General features: G+C 47.7%; 1 protein-coding gene across 9 annotated transcripts in view; it reads left to right on the forward strand.

Moving 5' to 3' along the window:
• Nucleotides 1–20,744, forward strand: part of ZDHHC3 (zinc finger DHHC-type palmitoyltransferase 3) — a 60,284-nt gene that overhangs the window by 22,600 nt on the left and 16,940 nt on the right. For 5 of the 9 annotated variants that reach the window (XM_009200985.2, XM_009200989.3, XM_009200988.2 and 2 more), the window contains 4 exons: nt 7,699–7,823; nt 19,066–19,162; nt 19,857–19,938; nt 20,065–20,148. In XM_009200985.2, coding sequence (XP_009199249.1) covers nt 7,699–7,823; nt 19,066–19,162; nt 19,857–19,938; nt 20,065–20,148 — 388 coding nt within the window. The remainder of the gene's footprint in view (nt 1–7,698; nt 7,824–19,065; nt 19,163–19,856; nt 19,939–20,064; nt 20,149–20,744) is intronic. The other 4 variants (XM_009200987.2, XM_003894562.3, XM_009200992.2 and 1 more) reach the window with 1 other exon arrangement.

The following is a 20,744-nucleotide window of genomic DNA, read 5'->3' on the forward strand; positions in this document are numbered from 1 at the left end:
TGGCAAGTTGGAGCGGGTGATGGTTGAGTTGGTGCTAAAATGGAGCCCCTGAGGGTAGAAAGGAAAACTTAGAGAGAATGTTGCCTTTGGGAAACTCCAAATAGACCACAGGGAGGGACGGTCTACGGAAAGAGGTGGCACTGGATTGGTAGTCCAGGGCTGAGATATGGTGGCCTCATGAGCCCTGCCCAGGAGCTTGCACTCTGGTCCATGGTACCTAGGGAGCCAGTGAAGGTTTTAGGCCGGGGGAATAATGTGATCACATTTCCATTTAAGAAAGTTTACTCTGGAAATTAGTGGGGAGAAAGGATAGAAGTAGGCTGCAGGATTTGAGGGAGAGACTAGAGGCAGGAAGACCTGGGTGATGCTCTAATAGTCTGGGGCAGGTGATGATGGGCTGAACTAAGGCATGATGGTGGCATGGAGGGGAGAGCATGGGATTCAAGGCACAGTCTGAGGCAGAATTAACCTGGTGGAGTGAATGGGGTGTGGGGAAGAGGATTAGAGGAACTGGTGGTGACTACTGGATTTCTACCCCAGGTGACAAGGTACATGGATGGATATGCCATGGGCCAGGAAAGGGAGACTTGAGGGAACAGTTTGGGGAGGAAGCAGCAGGTTCCATTTTAGCTGTACATAGTGCCTTTGGGACAGCCAAGTAGAGACATCTACAGATTCAAGAGGTCTGAGTTGGAACTTTTGATTGGAGCATCATCACTGAGTGATGATGGAAGTAGGGTTAAAGATTGTTCAGGAGAGAGTGCAGAACGAGCAGGGAAGGAAGGAGTCTTGGGTTGAAACCCTGAACCCTGAGGAACACCAGTAGCCTGGATGGGCGGGATTCCAAGAGGAGGGGAGAGGCACAGCCCCACAGACGGGGAGGAGGACAGTGAGGAGAACCTAAGGAAGACGAGGGCTAAGAATTGACTTTTGGATTTGGCCACAGTGAGTTGCTCAGTGACCTGGTGGGAACAGGTCCCTGGTATGGAGGGGACAGGTACACTGAAGAGTAAGGGAGAGGTCAGCAGAGACATCAAGTGCACAAGGCTTCAAGCAGCTTAGCTATGAAGGGGCAGGGAGAGCTCAGAGCCTGCTAAGAACACAAGGAGAAAGCTTGGAGGTAATGATATGGGGTCCCTGAGGGCCAGGATTGACTTGAGCCTCATCTTCCAAGACAGTGGGTACCCATGAGTCCAGGGACAGTGAGGCAGTGAGATGATGAATATGAGAAGGATTTAACCCTAGCAGCCTCAATTTTCTCCAAAATAGAAAAGGAAGTAGGCAGGGGTCAAGGAAGGTACTAGAAGTTTGGGCTACCTACTAAGGGGAATAGCTGATGGAGGCACATCACACCCTACCCCACCCCTAAATACACACAGGTGCACATATAAGTACCATTATGTTCCTTCTGCACTGAAAACTCGGAGCTCTGTGCAGAGAATGTGGAAGGAGTTCTGCCATGCCTAGAGCAGAAAAGCTTTAACAGCTTCTACACACTTATTTTAAACCAGATTTAAATTGGTTGCACTGTGGGGCCAAATATATATTTTGGAAGCTATATGATCTGCTTTTTATGGGCCTATAGATTTGTAAAAGTGTTTTTACCTTAGTACGAAGAGAAAAGACTTTAAGAATATGTTTCAGAATGTTGGTAGTGCTTGTCTTGGGTGATAAAATCAGAGTGAATTTTTCCTGTTCTGTTTTTTTCATCTGTATTTTCTTTCTTAAAACTATGAACAAGTATTACTTTGGAAATGAGGGAGATAAAGTCAGTGCATTTTGACCTGCTAGGCTTGCAGCAATGTGGAAGCTTCAAGACATCCCTGTGGAGTGTGTAAGAATGTGGGGTGGGGGATAAGCGTTTCTCAGTAATGCAAGCATGACAGCAGTGACAAAAATGTCTCAGGCCTTCCAACCCCCTGCCTTCTGTCCAGGATTGTAAAGAACAAAGTTCCTTACAATGAACTATTTGTGGAGATGAGCCCAGAAGAGCTTAATACACATTTTTAAAAAGAATGAAACAAAAAGTTGCCTTTTTTTTTTTTTTTTTTTTTGAGACGGAGTCTCGCTCTGTCGCCCAGGCTGGAGTGCAGTGGCCAGATCTCAGCTCACTGCAAGCTCCGCCTCCCGGGTTCCCGCCATTCTCCTGCCTCAGCCTCCCGAGTAGCTGGGACCACAGGCGCCGCCACCTCGCCCGGCTAATTTTTTTTTTGTGTGTGTTTTTAGTAGAGACGGGGTTTCGCCGTGTTAGCCAGGATGGTCTCGATCTCCTGACCTTGTGATCCGCCCGTCTCGGCCTCCCAAAGTGCTGGGATTACAGGCTTGAGCCACCGCGCCCGGCCAAAAAGTTGCCTGAGGCAGAGAATGGAAAGTGTATGCATCAGACTCCTCAGTCTCGGGCGCTGGCCCAGCTGCTCTCTGGCTCTGAGAGATGGGCTCAGGTGGTTGGATGGGTGGGGCCCTCCTGGATGGAGATAGGCCTTTGGGGAGATTTATGCAAATGGAGTCACATTGTGGGGCACATGTTTGGAAAGGCTGAGCTGCTGAATGATGTCTGTACTCATGGTCTGGAATTACAAGCTATAATGAGAATACCAAACGAGAGCTCTGATTGCCTTTTATGGGTTAGAAGTTTCCTCTTGCAGTCTTTTATACAGGGTCCCCTGGGGCTTACAGTACATTCCGGTGGCTGGGACCTTCTTAAAAACTGGGACTAAACGAAAAAACCACCTGGGCCATAATTTAGGAAAACTCAAGCCTCATTGCTTCATCTCTTTGGGGGAAAGCATGTCCCTTTGCACTTTTTCTCTTATACACGTAACAATAGTAACTTCTAGTTTTGGTTTTCTGGTTTTAGTATCCACAAAAAGTCACACAGTTGCCCAAACTCAATTACTTTTTACATGAAAGAGAAAGCAGCTAGGGGCAATGGCTCACACCCCTGTAATCCCAACACTTCAGAAGGCCAAGGCAGGAGGATCGCTTGAGTCCAGGAGTTCAAGACCAGCCTGGGCAACATAGTGAGACCCTGTCTCTAAAAAAAATTTTTTTAATTAGCTGGACATGGTGGCTCATGCCAGTAGTTCCAGCTACTTGGGAGGCTGAGGTGGGAGGATCACCTGAGCCTGGAAGGTCAGAGCTGCAGTGAGCCGAGATCATGCCACTGCACTCCAGCCTGGACAACAGAGCAAGACCCTGTTTCAAAAAAAAAAAGAAAAGAAAAGAGAACGAAAAATAAGGCCTTTTGGGCTTGAGACCCTGTCCTCTGCCTGCACCAGTGCCCTTCCCAGGCCCTCTTGGAAATCCACTCATGCCGTGTGGTCTGGGCTCTGCCTGGCCTTCATGAAACCTTCCAGACCCTGGCGCCTCACCAGTGCCTCACTGGTGGCCCGTTGGATGTTTCAAGGTGAGACAATAATGACATTTTGGTTACAAGCCTCAGGAAAGTTGATCATATTCCTACTTCGGATGTTTTTGTTTTTGTTTTTGCTTGTTTTTAATGGATTATTTCCTTTTTGCAAAAGCCACATGTTTCTAATAGAACATTTAATAAATATAGTCAAGAAAATTAAAAGTACCTGTGATCCTCCTACATAGGGTCTCACTGTGTTGCCCAGGCTGTTCTCAAACGCTTGGCCTCAAGTTATCCTCCTACCTTGGCCTCCCAAGTAGCTAGGGTTACAAACATGTACCACCACACATTTTTTTTCTTTTTTCTTATTCATGTGTATGTATGTATATATATAATCTGTTATAGATGTTTCCTGTGTCAATAGTTGTGTATTTTTATGGCATATTTAATGTCCAAAACTATACCATGTGGTCTTTGCCATCCAAAATGCGTTTACTTTTAAACTTTCTGTCATAGGCTTTTCTGACATCTGACTACATTGTGCAGACCAGATATTTTTTCTACTTTTTTTAACTTAAAAAAAAAGTAATGAAACACTTTAGAGAGTTGAAAGAGTATAAAGGACCTCATCTCCACCCCACTCTGTCTGAGCCTACAGCACTGAGGTGCGCTTGCATGTGGACAAGTGGTCCTTCGGGCTTTCTCATCGCCTCCTTGTCTCCTGCTCCTTGTGAGCCTTTGGCTCCTCATCCTCAGTGGGGAAGCGTGTCATTGCTCTGAATGACAGGTCAGCCAAGTGCTGCCCATCTCAGGAGTGAATAGGTCCTCATGAGGCAGGAGAAGTAGAGGCCTAGCAGGGGAAGGGCTGGGACCCAGGAAAGAGCCACATGAAGAGCAGAGACGACAGGAGATCTGTAGGCCCACCTCTGGGTCTGTACTTGAACTGATTTTCCTCCCAGGTGCCCCTCCCCTGCTTGGTATCCACCAGGATCCTCCTGGCCTTCCTAGGATCCCCTCTCTCAGTCCTGCCTCCCCTTAGCTCCTGATGCATTGGTGGCCATGCCTTTCACTAGGTGCTCAGCCTCAGCAGCCTCACTGCGTCTGCACCTGTCCACCCACCAGCTGTTTGAGGCCTGGGCTCCCATCACTTCTTTGTACTTCCCACAGTGTTCGGCGTGGTGTAGACCTTCAGGAGAGAGTTGTTGGTTGATTTATCTGTGCAGTTTTCTTAGCTGGAATCTTAATCCACTGTAAGTCAATTTCTTAGTAAAAGACAGAACCACAGCTCCCTTGCATTTCCAGCACTTAAAGATTTTTCCATTTCTTTAGTGGCTCTTCTCTTCCCAGAATTCTTTTATAGGAAAGGTTCTGACACCCAGTCTTCATCGCTTCTACCCTGGGAACCCCTCATTTGGCCTGTTATAATCCATCAGTCCCACTCTGGGGAAGCCAGGGGTGCTCTATCTGAATTTGCCCACCTCACTCTGGGCTCATGCAGGATGTGGGGACAGTCTTAGTTTCTGTTCTTCTGATGTTGCACTGACTTCCCTGATTGTGGTATCTCATGGGTACCCACTGAGGAGTGGAGCTTTCTGTGAAGTAGACCTGACACAGGGGCCATGGCAGGAAGAGTGAGGGCCCCAGTCCAATGCCATAGCTGTGACTTGACCTTGTGTCAGATGTGGTTCTTGTTTGGGAGCTCGGCCAAGCAGGCAGAGTTCCCAGGATGGCACATCCTTGGCTCCCTGCCGCCTCTAATTCTTTCACCCCTTTGCTGGAAGCTGCTGGATCTTTTACCTTTCACTTTATGTTCATATTGTGTACCAGGCCAGGGCATCTGGTGCTGATCAAGGTAGACCCAAGCATGGAGTTGCTGATCTAGCACAGTAGCTCTCAGCCCTGGCTATAGAGTAGAAGACTCTGCTGGGGAGTGTAAAAAATGCAGATGTCTGGGCCATACCCCCTGGTCATTTATTTTTATAGTAGTGCTGCATTAGAGTCTAGGCATCTGTATTTTTTTTAAAGCTGCAGCATTGGTGCCAACACCAGACCCAGAAAACAGTACCATATACTGAGCACTTTATCTGTGGCAATATCATCTGAGCCCTTTCTGCAAGTTGTCTGTGTCTAGTTTAACCTTCTCAGTAATGCTGGGAATTAGATAAGATGAGTCCTGCCTCAATGATTAGGAAACTAAGGCATAGACAGGCCCACCTGTCAGTGGGCATACCACTCACAAATGTAGAGCTCAGATTTAAAGCAAAGCCAGAGGACTTCCAAGCCAGCTCTAACCCCTTGTGCTATGCTACTGGCTGGTCTTCTCTCTTACTTCTTGGACCGATATTCCCAGCCACCTTCCTGGGTGTCCCTCAGGCACTTCAGACTCAGCATACCTAACTGAACTGGTCAGCTCTTCTCAGAACTTCCTTCTGCCCTCTTAATGGCTTTAGCACGTCACCACTTACCAGCTGCTAAAAATGGAAACCTTACTGGGGCTCATCTCCTCCCTTTTCTTTACCCTCTCCACCACCCAATAACAAGTTGGTTCCCTACCATCATCTGTGGATTCAGATCTCAGAATTTCTTCTCTACTTCTCCCCCTCCATCCTCGTAATTCAGTTTTTCCTTACTGGACCATCAACAGTAACCTCCTATGTGGTGTCTGGAATTTTCATCTCTCCCTCTTCTTATCTGATCCACATAACACAGGCAACTGAGGTCTCTTCCTGAAGCACCATTGTTACCTGATGGCTCTAGGCTACCTATAAAGAAAAACCCCACCCCATCCTGGCATTCAGCGCACCACATGAGCTGGCCCTGGCCCATCGGTCCGGCCTCCCTGCTGACGCTGCGTACGCATGGCTCGGCACACTGATATTCTCCCTATCTCCCAGATATGCCATGCTCACCCTCGCCTCTTTGCCTTTACTCATGCCCTTCTCTGCTGGAATCCCTTTTCTCCCACAGGTCTACCTAACAAGCCTCTGTACATTCCTCGAGACAACCCTTGAACATCAGTACTTAAAACTCCTCTGATTCCCCTGGTTAATTAGCTGCTGGCTCCTCTGTGCTCCCTCAACACAAATATCTTCCACAGCACGTAACCCCTTTTACTAGAATCATTTGTCAGCCTCCAAAACACTATAAGCCTCGGAAGCAGAGACCTCATTTGATTCCTATGTCCATAACAGTGAGCGTGAGTGCGCAGGGCTCAGTACCAAGCAGGCTCTTGGTGAAGGTTGGTTATTAGGACCCTACTTAGGGCTGTGCACTGCCTGCTTTCCTTCTGTTTGGATGGGTGCACAGCCAGAGCAGAATCTTACGGCATTTTGGCTCTGCCATTGGCTCTAAAGAGCACTAAGTATTCACAAGCATACTCCACAGATGGAAGACCAAATCAGAGAGCAGCTCTGGCCAGACAGCAAGTCAAATACCTGAGGGCAGTGGCTCCCAGTTGCTTGTGAATTCACTAAGAACCAAATATAGATTACCAATTATTCATAACAATACCACTGGTGAAAGTAAAATAAAACTTAATCCCAGCAAACAACCCATTAAAATGTGAAGCTGCAAATTTTGATCTTGGGAAACTGTTAGACATGATGCTCAACAATGAAACTTAGAAAGGGAGAAGCTGTTATCAGGAAATTTAATATAGACCAAAAAATAGTTAGTGAGCCAAATCCTCACTGTTATATAGGAGAGAATGGATTCAATGAAAATAATTTCAGTAAAATGAAAATATAAAGTAATCAGGAACAATGTCACTGTTTAGTGTAGAAAATTAATCAAAGAATTGGCCGGGTGCGGTGGCTTGTGCCTGTAATCCCAGCACTTTGGGAGGCCGAGGCAGGCAGATCACAGGGTCAGGAGATTGAGACCATCCTGACCAACGTGGTGAAACCCCATCTCTACTAAAAATACAAAAAATTGTCTGGGCGTGGTGGCTGGCGCCTGTAATCCCAGGTACTCGAGAGGCTGAGGCAGGAGAATCGCTTGAACCCGGGAGGCGGAGGTTGCAGTGAGCCGAGATCACACCACTGCACTCCAACCTGGGTGACAGAGCAAGACTCTGTCTCAAAAAAAAAAGAAAAAGAAAAAGAAAGGAAGAAAAGAAATCAAAGAATCAATGTGGCCTAATGGCATTTCCTCAGAAAAATTTTTGGTCAATAAATATTCCTTAATGTTGGCATAATTCTGAACACAGAGTCCACATGTTGTTGGTATCAAAGTGTCCTGTCCGTGTGTGTGTGTGGTTGCTGCTTTCAAATAATTATCCCCACTGTAGAATGTTAGAGCTGATAGAACCCCCAGCCCAACCCTGATACCTTTCATCTTTCCTACAGGGGGCAGTGCCCAAAGGAAATGCCACTAAAGAATTCATCGAGAGTTTACAGTTGAAGCCCGGGCAGGTGGTGTACAAGTGTCCCAAATGCTGCAGCATCAAGCCCGACCGAGCCCACCACTGCAGGTACACTCACTGGGGCTCACCTCCTCTCTTCTCCCACTGTCCTGCCTCCCTCTATCCCCGCCAATGTGTGCCTCCTGGAGTAGCACACACTTCCCCAACAGAAGCCAAGTCAGCATCAGGATTCCAAATGTCCCCTGCTCTGGACAGAGAGTGATCATTGTGAATCTCCTTCCTGGTCCCTGTGAGCCCTCTAGATTGCAAAGAGCATTTGGTTTTGGGCTCAGGACACCTGTCCCGGGACTTGACATAGGACCTGGGCAGGGCCTTTGTTTTTATATACGTAAAATGGAGGGGATTCCTGCTTTTCCTACCTCACAGCTTTATTACAAGGGTACCATGAGAAAAAGCTTTAGAAAATCATTCTGTGAATGTCTGGGACTTAAAATGAAGGGATTGTCCTTAAATGAAGGCTTTCTTTTAAAATTTCTGAAGGTTATGATAGTTGCAGAATTCAACCAAAAAAGAAAGCCATTTCTCCATCTTACATGTAGTCAGTTTTCTCTTTTTGTTTTCAGGTTTCTTTATTAAGTTTTTCTGATGAGAAGACATCTAGCCAGAAGTTGTACTTTATTGGCTGGGCACAGTGACTCACACCTGTAATCCCAGCACTTTGGGAGGCCAAGGCAAGAGGATCACTGGAGCCTAGGAGTTCAAGACCAGCATGGGCAACAAAGTGAGACTCTGTCTCTACAAAAAAATTTAAAAATTAGGCCAGGCGCAGTGACTCACACCTGTATTCCCAGCACTTTAGGAGGCTGAGGCGGGCGGATCACCAGGAGTTCGAGACCAGCCTGACCAACATGGAGAAACCCCATCTCTACTAAAAATACAAAATTAGCTGGGGGTGGTGGCGCATGCCTATAATCCCAGCTACTCAGGAGGCTGAGGCAGGAGAATCGCTTGAACCTGGGAGGCGGAGGTTGCGGTGAACTGAGATCGTGCCACTGCACTCCAGCCTGGGCAACAAGAGTGAAACTCCATTTCAAAAAAAAATTTTTTTTTTTTTTAATTAGCTGGGTGTGGTGGCACACGCCTACAGTCCCAGCTGCTCAGGAGGCTGAGGGCAGAAGATCCCTTCAGTCCAGGAGCGCAAGGCTGCAGTGAGCCAAGGTTGCACCACTGCACTCCAGCCTATGCGACAAAGTAAGACTCTGTCTCAAAAAATTTTTATTTGTTTATTTATTTTGAGACTAGGTCTCACTCTATCATGCAGGCTCATAGCTCACTGCAGCCTCAGACTCCTGGGCTCAAGCAGTCCTCCCGCCTCAGCCTCCAGAGCAGCTGGGACTACAGGCATGCACCACCACACCCAGCTAATTTTTTTTAATTTCTTACAGAGACACAGTCTCACTTTGTTGCCTAGGCTGGTCTCAAACTCCTGGGCTCAAGTGATCCTCCCAACTCAGCCTCCCAAAGTGTTGGGATTACAGGTGTGAGCCACCTCAACTGGCATACAAGGAAACTTTAAATGCTAAATTACAGAAATACAAAAATATCACTTGGTCCCCTTTTCAGAGGGTATGTGTTTGGGTGGAGAGGGGTTATAGAGGAATGAATCTACTCCAGGTGTTGGACGTCATCCTTGCAGGCTGAGCCTTTGGAGACATCTGGGTGTGTGAGAGATTTGAAGGGCAATTTCTGCCTGGCCTTGCTGCCTGTCTTTCAGACGAGAGTGGCCAGTCTCCAGCACTCAGATTCCAAAGTCAGCTCCCCAGTACCTGTGTGCTGTGCCTGCGGCACCTCGGCCTGCCCAGCCGCAGCGTCAGTCATCTATTTTCACCTTCCTAGTCACCCCTGGAAATCGGCATTGCTGCAGGGATGGCCTCCCCAGATAAAGAAATTAAGGTTCAAAGGGGTTAAGTGAGTGCTCCAAGGTCACACAGCAGTGAGCACTAGAGACAGGTTTGGGTCCCGGCAGTTCTAGCTGCAAGTCCAGACAGGGCTCTTTCCATAGGAACTCCAGTCTGGGGATGACACATGTAACTTTATGTAGTTGTACATATGTTTTTCTGTCTGAGAGAGAGATCCGCAAACCTCCTCAACTGGTTGCCGCCTGCTTGAGGGCAAGGGCAAGGGCTGAGGAACCTGCGCAGGGGCCTGTGGTGATTGCTAGCTCCTCCGGGGTTTCTGTCTGTGGGTCAGCTTGCTTCTGAGATCTAATTCAAGGCTTGCCTCCTGTGCCTGAGATAGAGGCTTCAGTTTGGTCTTTTCTTGCCACTCTTGGGCTCAGGAGCCAGCTGTTTTCTAACCATCACTCAGATTTTTTTTTAAAAAAAGAAAAGCTCAGCTTGCTTATGTGGTTTCTCGGGATAGCCCAGTGTGGTGGAGCAGACTCCTTGGCCTTGAAGTTGGAGTGGTTGGTGTTGGAAGTTCAGCTGTGTCGCTTGCTACACTGTGGACCTTTAGCCAGGTGCTACATCTTTCTGAGCCTTAGCTTTCTCCTCTGTAAAAAGGATTGTTTCTTTGTAGTTTGTTGTGGGGATTAAGTATGAGTAACTGTGTGAGTCACCTACCTCAACAAGTGTAAGCTATTGCTAATAGAAGAATGTGTATGGAGTTAGGGATGTGCTGGGTTTATAAAGGCTGGACCGGAACGGGGAGGTGTTAACTTTGTATTATAGAAAAGAACTTTTGGGTGACCACAGTGATTCTTTTCTCTCCTCTCCCTGAGCCCTCAGCTGCCACCACCGCCTGGCATTTTCCTCACCGCCTCCTTCTTGCCTCTCCCCAGGATGATCCAAGGGAGGTATTCTTGTGTGCTAGTAAACAAATCAGCTTGGGCAAAGCAAGAGCTGCTGATTCAGATGAACTAAAGTGAGGATGCCTGTAGAGTTGCCTGTTCCTGCCTCAGAAATGCGTGCTGACAACTGCTCCTTTGTGATGGTGCGTGGTGGCCCAGGCCATCTGGGACCCACAATTTTGGATAAGCAGAATCCCCAGCACCCCAGACAGACTGGGTTTGTTTATAGTCCTTGAGCCCAGAGGTTGCCTGCCTGGTTAGAGAAAGTTGATGTCGACCTTGCCCACTCAGGCGAAGGTGCAGCATGTGTGCACACATGTTTGCCCCCAGCATTTTAGAATTTAAGACCGTCTCCATTCCCTTATCTCTGGTGGATACCACAGATACACCCAGACCTTGTGCCTGTAGGTATTCCCTTCCAGCCCTATGGTATGTGGGTGGATCTTTCCCTCCTAGGAGAAGCACTCTGAAACCCCATGCTCTTTCATCCTGGTGTCAAATCTCCTGTTCAGCGGGACCGTGGAAGCATGTGGAAACTCTGTGGGAGGAGCCATGTATGCTAATGTGGATGGCCATGGCATTTGGCTTATGCTTTCAAGCTTGTCCAACCCGTGGTCTGTGTGCCACTTGCAGCCCAGGCTGGCTTTGAATGTGGTCTAACACAAATTTGTAGACTTTCTTAAACATTAGGAGACGTATGCACAGACTTTTTTTTAGCTCATCAGCTATTGTTAGTGTTAGTGTATCTTATGTGTGGCCCAGGGAAGACAAAAGATTAGACACCCTGCTAGGTTCTTCTGCATGAGGAGGGAGAGACCTCTGACTTTGTCAGCCCCCCGCCTCCACACCCCAGACACCCACCCTGAGGCTGAGACAGTCCTGGGATGCTTGGAGCCCCTGACAGATTTTTGTTGTTTTATCTTTCTCATGGTTATGATTACTGAGAAAATTTATATAGCACTAGTATTGTTTTTAAAGCATTTTGCAGACATTTTTGGTGCTCACAATGACCCTGAGAGATCAGAGTGATTCTGCTGAGGCTGATTGGAGAACCTAAGTTTCTTTGACCAGAGCTCAAAGTGAGGACCTGCTTTCAGATCCCCTGTTCTTTCCACTCCACTGCACTGTCTTTCCCAAAATCGTTTCTGAGCTGGAGCCAGGATGTGGTGTAGGTGTCTTTTTTGCTTATAATTTTAGTCATAGCCAATGGGGGGTAAAATGAAAACCTGTGTGTGACACCATGGCTCACTTAGTACCTTCTTGCTGTTTTCTTTTTATTTTCCCTACATGAGCATCCCAGTTTGATGTAATTGAACTCATTTCCCAGGCCTGCTCTTTCCTGTCTGTGGTGTCAGAGACTTCATTCAGCTGACCCTTGCTAAAGGGGGCCCTGGGCTTGGCTCTGAGCTTATAGAGGTGGATTAGACCTGACGCTGGGTCTAGGAGCCTCCCACCCAAGCAGGGCAGGCACACTTCTCCACCATGATACAGTTTGGTAAGTGCTGGTATAGGGAGAGACAGAATCCCCATGGGATGTGGCTATGTTTCCGTGTTGAACCATCACCCAGGATGAGCAAGAGAGCCTCAGCCAGCTCCTTTGGGGATGAGTGCCAAGTAAGAGCCCTCATACCTCCCTGAAGAGGAAACACATAAGCCCCAGAGAAACTGACTGCCTATGAGCCAGTGAGCTTGGTGGATTCTAGCAAGGTTTGGGGCCTGAAAAAATGGTAGGAAACCTGGAGGAAGGGGAGAAGGGAAACATCTGCCTTCTTCTACAGTGATGACATAGAAACATAGGAGGAGCCTGGGAAACCTGGAAGGCCAGGGCGCAAATACCTCCAATTAGGGTATTTGGTCTGTTCTGTGATTGTTATTGCACACTTGGTCCCTGTGCCATGGGAGCTCACCAGTTTACAGTGTCTCATCCACAAGACTCTGGAATTCGTGCCAGAAAGGAATGCCAGGAGAGGACTGTGAACAAGAAGGACCCTTAGAGGATAGGGTAGATTTTGCCAAGTGGAAAGAATGAAGAAAGGGCCTCAGGCGTTGAGGCCATCCACAGCCAAAACGGGGAAGATGGCTGAGCGAGTGTGTGGAAGAGGCTCTCAGTCTGTGAACTATGAGCCTTCCTTGGCCTTGTGTTTGGGCTGCCCTGCTATGCCTAGGGAGGGAACACTGCTGAACCCCCTGCCCATGTGCATGCAGTGGGGGCCGGGAAAAGGGCTGGCTCTGAGGTGATTGATTCCCTGTGGGGAGTCAGGAGTTGTAGGGGGAGGCCCACATTTTTTCTTCTTCCTCATGACGGATGGTGCCTGAGGTGAAGCAGGGCAGGGTGTGGTATGCCCTTCACTGCCCTTCAGCATCTGCCTCTGGTCCCTGTCCGTGGCTGCTCCAGGCTCCAGCCCCAGCACCCTTCAGGCCTCTGTGAGCAGCTCAGCCTCTGAGCAGTGCCTCCAGCCACCGTGGGATGGGCCTCACCCCACCCAGTCTGCACACCACCTGGCCCAAGAAGGGTAGTGTGGGTTTGGCATTTCATATCTTTGAAAACAGGAAACTCAGGGACCGGCCTTTTAAACCAACACTTGTGGCCCTCGGCAGGCTGTACTCACTCTCCCTGTTCCCTGAGGTGTGTATCTTTCTAATTTGGAAGCCCAGTGAGACTCAGCCCATTGAGAAACCCAGCTTCCTGGTATTCACGCCTTGTCTCCAGAGAGGCTGGGAGGAGAGGGAAGAATAGCTTTGCTGTAGGAGCTTGTTTAAACTCTTTGGCAGCTTTCAGAGGATGTACAGCCACTTGGCACCTCTCTGCCGCTGAGCCAACACTGTCTCAAGAGCACCCACTCGAAAACCTTTTAAAAATAAGTGCAGATGAAAGAGAAACTGCTCAGGAGCCAGGAGCAGAGAGGTGGTTACCCTCAGGAGTTTGTTCCCCAGATGGGGAGGGGATTAAGAAACCCAGAGGTACTGGTCTCTGGAAGAACATGCCAGAAACAGGCTCTGTGGAGGGAGCATGGTACCTGGTGCCTGAGGCCTACGAGGCAGGGAGTACTCACTCAGCACTGTTTACTTATCTGCACTTTTAAAATTGTGTACTGGGAACAGGCGTTACCAATTTAAAAATATATATTATATATATACACTTACATATATATTCATGTGTATTTTTTAAATTGGTAACAGAGAGAGAGAGAGAAACAGAGTGGCTAATGGACTTGCTGGTACTTGGCTTGCTCTTTGTTACCCCCATGTCCCTTTTGTGTCTCCTTTTCTTATCTTGCCCTCCTGGTCCCCAGGGAAATTCTGGAACCAGGCCAGCATCTCCGAGATATGCCCATTCTCAACATGCCTGTGTTAGTGAGGCCCTTTGAAGTTGTGGAAAAGAGCAAGGGTGGAGACCAGTATGAATCCACACATCGTCTGAGCCAGGCACAATATCTGTCTCATGTATTCCTTATAATAAACTTATTTTGTACAGAAGGGAAACTGGAGGCTCCAAGTTAGCCAGTTTGACCAGGGTAGCTCAGCGGACTCAGGTCTGCATTGCCACCAAAGTTCACGCAAGGCTTTGAACGCACACATCTCCTCCTTGGGCTGCGAGTGAGCACCGTGGTGGAGGACTCCTCCGGAGTGGTCTTTACTTCCAGGTTCTGGAATCCAGGGGACAGCACATCTCCAGCCCAGCAGAGCTTCTCCTGTACTTTCCCTGTCCTGCCAGCTGGTCAGCAAGAGCTTAGCCAGCACTGCGGTGTGAGTGTGATCCAGCAATGCCCAATGCCCAGCCCTTCCTCCAGCGTCCACCTGCCATTGCCCACTCTGCACTTTTTCAGGAACCCAAAGTAAAGTTAGTTACGGAAGCTAGTGAAGAGGAAAGCTGGTGTGAACTAAGGAACTTTTTTTATTTTTATTTATTTTTATTTCTAGTTGTCAAATATCCTTTATTGAAATGTCTTCCTTTGTGCTTCTAAGTAGCTGGGCACTCCACTGCACCACTGTTGATGTCATCTGTGATGTCATGAGGGTGGTGGCCACCAGCTTGGCAGCCCACAGACTGGGCAGTCCCCAGAATCCCTTTAATGGTTCCAGAGATGTGTGGCTAAAGATCAGTGCCGCATCTGTAGAGCAATGTTGACAATCTCATCAAAGGTGGTATTTCCGGCCGGGCACGGTGGCTCACGCCTATGAGCCCGCCCAGCACTTTGGGAGGCCGAGGCGGGTGGATCACTTGAGGTGAGGAATTAAAGACTAGTCTGGCCAACATGGTGAAATCCTGTCTCTACTGAAAATACGAAAATTAGCCTAGCTTGGTGGCACATGCCTGTAGTCCCATCTACTTGGGAGGCTGAGGCAGGAGAATCGCTTGAACCTGGGAGTTGGAGCTTGCAGTGAGCCGAGATCACACCATTGCACTCCAGCCTGGGCAACAGAGCGAGACTCTGTCTCCAAAAAAGAAAAGTGGTATTTCCGCTGTGTTTAACGTTTTTCTGTTTCTCTCTGTCTCGCGGCGGTTCCTTGAGGGCTTTGATGATCAGGGCAGAGGCAGAAGGTACCATGTCAATCTGGGCCTTTCTGTTCTGAATGATCAGTTTCACTGTAAGCCTCTGACCCTTCCAGTCACTAGTTGCTTTGGCAATGTCATCACCAACCATTTTTGGGGACAGACTTGGTCGGGGGGGGGGGCGCGATCTTGGGGGCCCACACAGGATGGCACTGACTTCACTCCTGGTGTACCTCAGCTATACAACTTTGATCTCATTGAGGTCGAACTTCAGCGGCATGGTAGAGGCAGCTGGTGTTGGATGAACCCAGATTTGGGACAACCGAAGAAGGTTGCACCTTAGCCGCCTCCGAGCTGAAAGCCAAGAGCTTTAAAAAAGAAAAAAAAAATTATTATTAGACACAGAGTCTCACTGTGTTGCCTAGGCTGGTCTCAAACTCCTGGGCTCAAGCAATCCTCCCACCTTGGCCTCCCTAAGTGCTGGGATTGTAGGCATGAGCCACCATGCCCAGCAGAACTAAGAAACTTTTTTTTTTTTTTTTGGAGACAGGGTCTTGCTCTGGCACCCAGGCTGGGGTGCAGTGGCACAATCACAGCTTACTGCAACCTTCTCTCCCCACCCCGGGCTCAAGCGATTCTCCCACCTCAGCCACCCGAGTAGCTGGGACCACAGGTGCACACTACCACACTCGGCTAATTTTTTGTATTTTTGTTAGAGACTGGGTCTCGTCGTGTTGCCCAGGCTGTCTTGAACTCCTGAGCTCAAGTAATCTGCCTGCCTCGGCCTCCCAGAGTGCTAGGATTACAGGCATGAGCCACCACACCTGGCCTTGAACTAAGGACCTTTTAGAAAGGAAATATAATTGTATTATTTCAAAGCTTTGTTTATAGCATTTCAACCTGTTTTGAATAAATAGTGTCCCCAAGATAATAAAAAGGAGACTAGAATTCATTAAAATAATGAATTGAAAAAAAATTGTCAATGAGCACATCTTTTGGCTGGTGACCTAAAGAAAGAAACAGGCAAAATTAATCGAGAGAGTTTATTTGGGCCAACGTTGAGGACTGCAGCCTGAAACATACTTCCAAGTTGCCTTTGTTCAAGCAGGTTTTTGGGAGGTTTTTTAGCTTTTATTTTAGGTTCGGGGGTACATGTGAATGTTTGTTACGTAGATAAACTCATGTGATGGGGGTTTGTTGTACATATTATTTCATCACCCAGGTATTAAGCCCAGTACCCAATAGTTATCTTTTCTGGCCCTCTCTCTCCTACCCTCCACCTTCAGGTAGACCCTAGTGTCTATTGTTCCCTTCTTTGTGGCCACATAGTATTCCATGGTGTATATGTACCCCATCTCTAGCCACTCTGTCATCAGTTAGGTTGATGGGCATTTAGGTTGATTCCGTGTCTTTGCTATTGTGAATAGTGCTGCAGTGAACATTTGCATGCATGTGTCTTTATGGTAGAAGGATTTCTATTCCGCTGGGTATGTATCTAGTAATGGGATTGCTGGGTTGAACGGTAGTTCTGCTTTTAGCTCTTTGAGGAATTGCCACACTGATTTCCACAGTGGTTGAACGAGTTTACACTCCCACGAACAGTGTGTCAGTGTTCCCTTGGATCCGCACCCTCGCCAGCATCTGTTGTTTTTTGACTTTTTAATAGTAGCCATTCTGACTGGTGTGAGATGGTATCTCATTGTGATTTTGATTTGCACTTCTCTGATGATCAGTGATACTGAGCTTTTTCTTCATATGCTTGTTGGCCACATGTATGTCTTCTTTTGAAAAGTGTCTGTTCATGTCCTTTGCCTACGTTTTAGTGGGATTGGTTTTCTCTTGTAAATTTGTTTAATTTCCTTATAGTTGCTAGATAATTAGACCTTTGTCAGATACATAGTTTGCAAATATTTCCTCCCATTCTGTAGGTTGTCTGTTTACTCTGTTGATAGTTTCTGTTGCTGTGCAGAAGCTTCTTAGCTTAATTAGATCCCATTTGTTAATTTTTGCTTTTGTTGTGATTGCTTTTGGTGTCTTTGTCATGAAATCTTAGCCCATTCCTATGTCCAGGATGGTATTGCCTATAATGTCTTCCAGGGTTTTTATAGTTTTGGATTTTACATTTAGGTCTTTAGTCCATTTTGGGTTGATTTTTGTGTGTGGTGTAAGGAAGGGGTCCAGCTTCAACCTTCTGCATATGGCTAGCCAGTTATCCCCAGTACCATTTATTGAATAGGGCGTCTTTTCCCCATTTACAAGCAGGTTTTTAAAGGGAAAAAGGGCTGATACAAAGTTGTTTGACAGGAACTGTCATTGGCTTACAGAAATAACATTGATTAGTGATTGGCTATACATTGTTGAACTATAGAGTGTGTGTCATTCCATGGCTACTTGGCATCAGTCTAGAGCCCACATAGCTAGTAGCTTCAAGAGGTCATTATTTACTGGGCACAATGGCTCATGCCTGTCATCCCAGCACTTTGGGAGGCCAAGGCAGGTGGATTGCTTGAGCTCAGGAGTTTGAGACCCACCTGGGCAACCCCATCTCTATCAAGAATACAAAAAAATTAGCTGGGTGTGGTGGCGTGCGCTGTGGTCCCAGCTATTTGGGAGGCTGAGGTGGAAGGATTGCTGGAACTTGGGAAGTTGCAGTGAGTCGTGATTGCACCACTGCACTCTAGTCCGGGTAATAGAGGGAGATCCTATCTAACAAAAAAAAAAAAGGAAATTATTTATCTCAAAGGTGGGGTGTGAGATGTGACTGCTGTCACAGGCTGTCATATTTCAGTGCTTCTCTAGGCCTAGTAATTAAACAGGCTCACATTCCTCAGATAAAAAGTTTTTTTTTCTTTCTCATGGCAAATGAGTCTTTCTAAACTTGAGCTTTGGGAAGCAGTTGCTTTCAAGCCCCCAGTAGTCCTGGACACTTGTTTCATATTATTACTTTGTATTGTCCAAAGGGGGAGTGGGTTTATGCTTGCTATCAAATAAGCTTGAAATGGCCTCAGCCCAGGAATTATCCCAATAATGTTAGAAATGTGCAAATTAACGAAATGATCTGGTCGACAGCTAAGCTCAAATGACTTTTTTTGGAGGGTGGGGAGAGACAGAATTTTGCTCTCGTTATCCAGGCTAGGGTGCGGTGCAATGGCACGATCTTAGCTCACTGCAACCTCTGCCTTCCGGGTTCAAGTGATTCTCCTGCCTCAACCTCCCGAGTAGCTGGGATTACAGGCATGCACCACCACACCCGGCTAATTTTTGTATTTTTAGTAGAAATAGGGTTTCACCATGTTGGTCAGGCTGGTCTTAAACTTCTGACCTCAGATGATCTGCCCGCCTCAGCTTCCCAAAGTGCTGGGATTACAGGCAGGAGCCACCGTGCCTGTACTCAAATGACTTTTCTGCTTTTTTTTTTTTTTTGACTCAATGGATGTCATCTTAGAGCCAAAAAGTTATTGGAGCTGGGCTTCCGGCTGTCCTTGATCTTGCTCTGAAATAGCCCTCTCTTCTGTCCTTTGTCCTTCCTTGGTGGAGGTACCTGGCCCTCCCTGGTAGCACCTCATAGTGCTTCTAGAACTTCTACCCAGCCCTTGGTGGTTTGGTCTTTTGGGGAAATAAGTAGCAGCCATTCTCCAAATCTTAGCCCACTTGGTCAAGTTTTTGAAACTACTTCATTCTTTTTCCCTCAGGAAACCAAATCGTAAGCCCCATTACCTCAGGAGAGCAGTCTCTTTCTTGGCCATGTCAGTTCCACCCTATTTATGTGCTAAGCAAGCTAAGAGGCTTTGGAGAATGACTCTGTGCCCCTGTCTGGAATGACTGCCACCCCTGGGGTCCTGACCCTGCCTCCCAAGCCCCCTGTGACACACACCCGGGAAAACCCCTGGCAGTACCCAAGGAAGCCATTTCAGAGGAGTGGAGCAGGTGCCATGGGTTCTGTGTTCCCTGGGGCCCTCCCAACACCATGGGGACACCCTAAAGGTCTGACCTGTGGGCTGTTTCAGTGTTTGTAAGCGGTGCATTCGGAAGATGGATCACCACTGTCCGTGGGTCAACAACTGTGTCGGCGAGAACAACCAGAAGTACTTCGTCCTGTTTACAGTAAGTCAGCTTCCAAATTCTGCCCCGCCCCCCAAGAAGCAATGGAGCACTTTGTTCCTTTGAAAATTCTCAGCATTCACAATGTTCTTTGCTGCTGTTCAGAATACTGCCTGGCCCTGTAGATCTCCACCTTCCTGCCAAAGATCTCTCTGGCTCAACAAGTGCCTGTTCCTAAGCCCTTCCCTTGAGCGTTTAGAAAATTGATTCAAGTTGATTAGCTATGAGCAAGGGCTGTATTCTGGGCTCCCATGCCAAGTGTTGGACCTAAATAGCTCAAGAAGGCAGTTTGGGTGATGACCTCAAATCCTGAGCTGCAGGTAGGTGGAGTCTACTTAGTGCAAGGACTAGAAGGGCCCTCAGCAGTCAGTACCCTGACTTTTCAAGGGAGGAGATACAGCAGACTTGAACCCCCGTCCCAGGCAGCTCAGACTGCCTGGAGCCCAGGTCATGCCTGGGAGACGGGCTTGTTTCTGTCCTGGTTCCACATACTCCCGGAGATGGCTGCTCACTTGACCCAGGGCTGGGGGTAGGGGGATCTGTAGGGAATCACTAGCTGGCCCTCTGGTCCCTCCTGGTCAGGCCTCGGCCTAGCTAAGTGTTCCTGAGTGGCAAGTTCTGAGTGCCCCTGTCCCGGGAGCCCATGAGGTCAGAGGATTCTTACAACAATGGTATCTGCACTGGTTTCCTGTTTCAGATGTACATAGCTCTCATTTCCTTGCACGCCCTCATCATGGTGGGATTCCACTTCCTGCATTGCTTTGAAGAAGATTGGACAAGTGAGTATGTGCCGAGGCTTTCCTCCCTGCTCCAGGGTGGGTGTGTGACCTGAGCGGGGGCAGGGAGGCTCTTTATTTCCTTCATGGTACCAGGGGCCAACCTCATTTTATTAAATCTCCTGAAAGCCTATGGACTGAACAGGGAAGAAATGGCAGAGGCTGGAATCTCTCTTCATGAAAAAATGCAGCCCCTTAACGTCAGTTCGACAGGTAAAGTCGTGAGTTGGACAGACAGACCCTCTGGACTGGGCATGCCCAGGGAAAATGCAGGCCCCAAGCAAGCACAGAGGCCGGTTCCAGTGCGTGGGAGCCGTGCTGGGAGAGAAGTTTTGTTTTCTGTCTTTCCATGAGGCACTTAAATCAAAGGTCATTTTATTCCAGTCTTGCAGAGATTCATTTTTTACTTTCTGGCTAGGACATGGAGTTTCTTTATTAATTTGGTTTTTGTGATGGTTGTTTTTTAACTGCTTACACTGATAATGGTGAATATACATTAAGATTGTAGATAATTCTTCCTGCTTTAGAGGCATCCCACTGAAATGTGCAAATACTGAGGAAGAAACTCCAGCCAGAAGATTGCACAGATCCTGAAGGAAAACAATAGATGCTGGAGGAAAAGAAATGAGAGGCCACCTGCTAGGCTGGCTCTTTCACACTCACAATCTGTGAGACAAACATCTTGAGCAAGGAACATTGTATTTCCTCTGCTTTTCCCTCTATGGACCTCCTTTTTTTGTTTCACTGTCTTTAGAACTTTTGCTCTTCCTATTCATGCTGACTTCTTCCCACAATTCTGGCATAAGTCA

Source organism: Papio anubis, chromosome 2 (genome assembly GCF_008728515.1).
Source record: "Papio anubis isolate 15944 chromosome 2, Panubis1.0, whole genome shotgun sequence".
Lineage (NCBI taxonomy): Eukaryota > Metazoa > Chordata > Mammalia > Primates > Cercopithecidae > Papio > Papio anubis.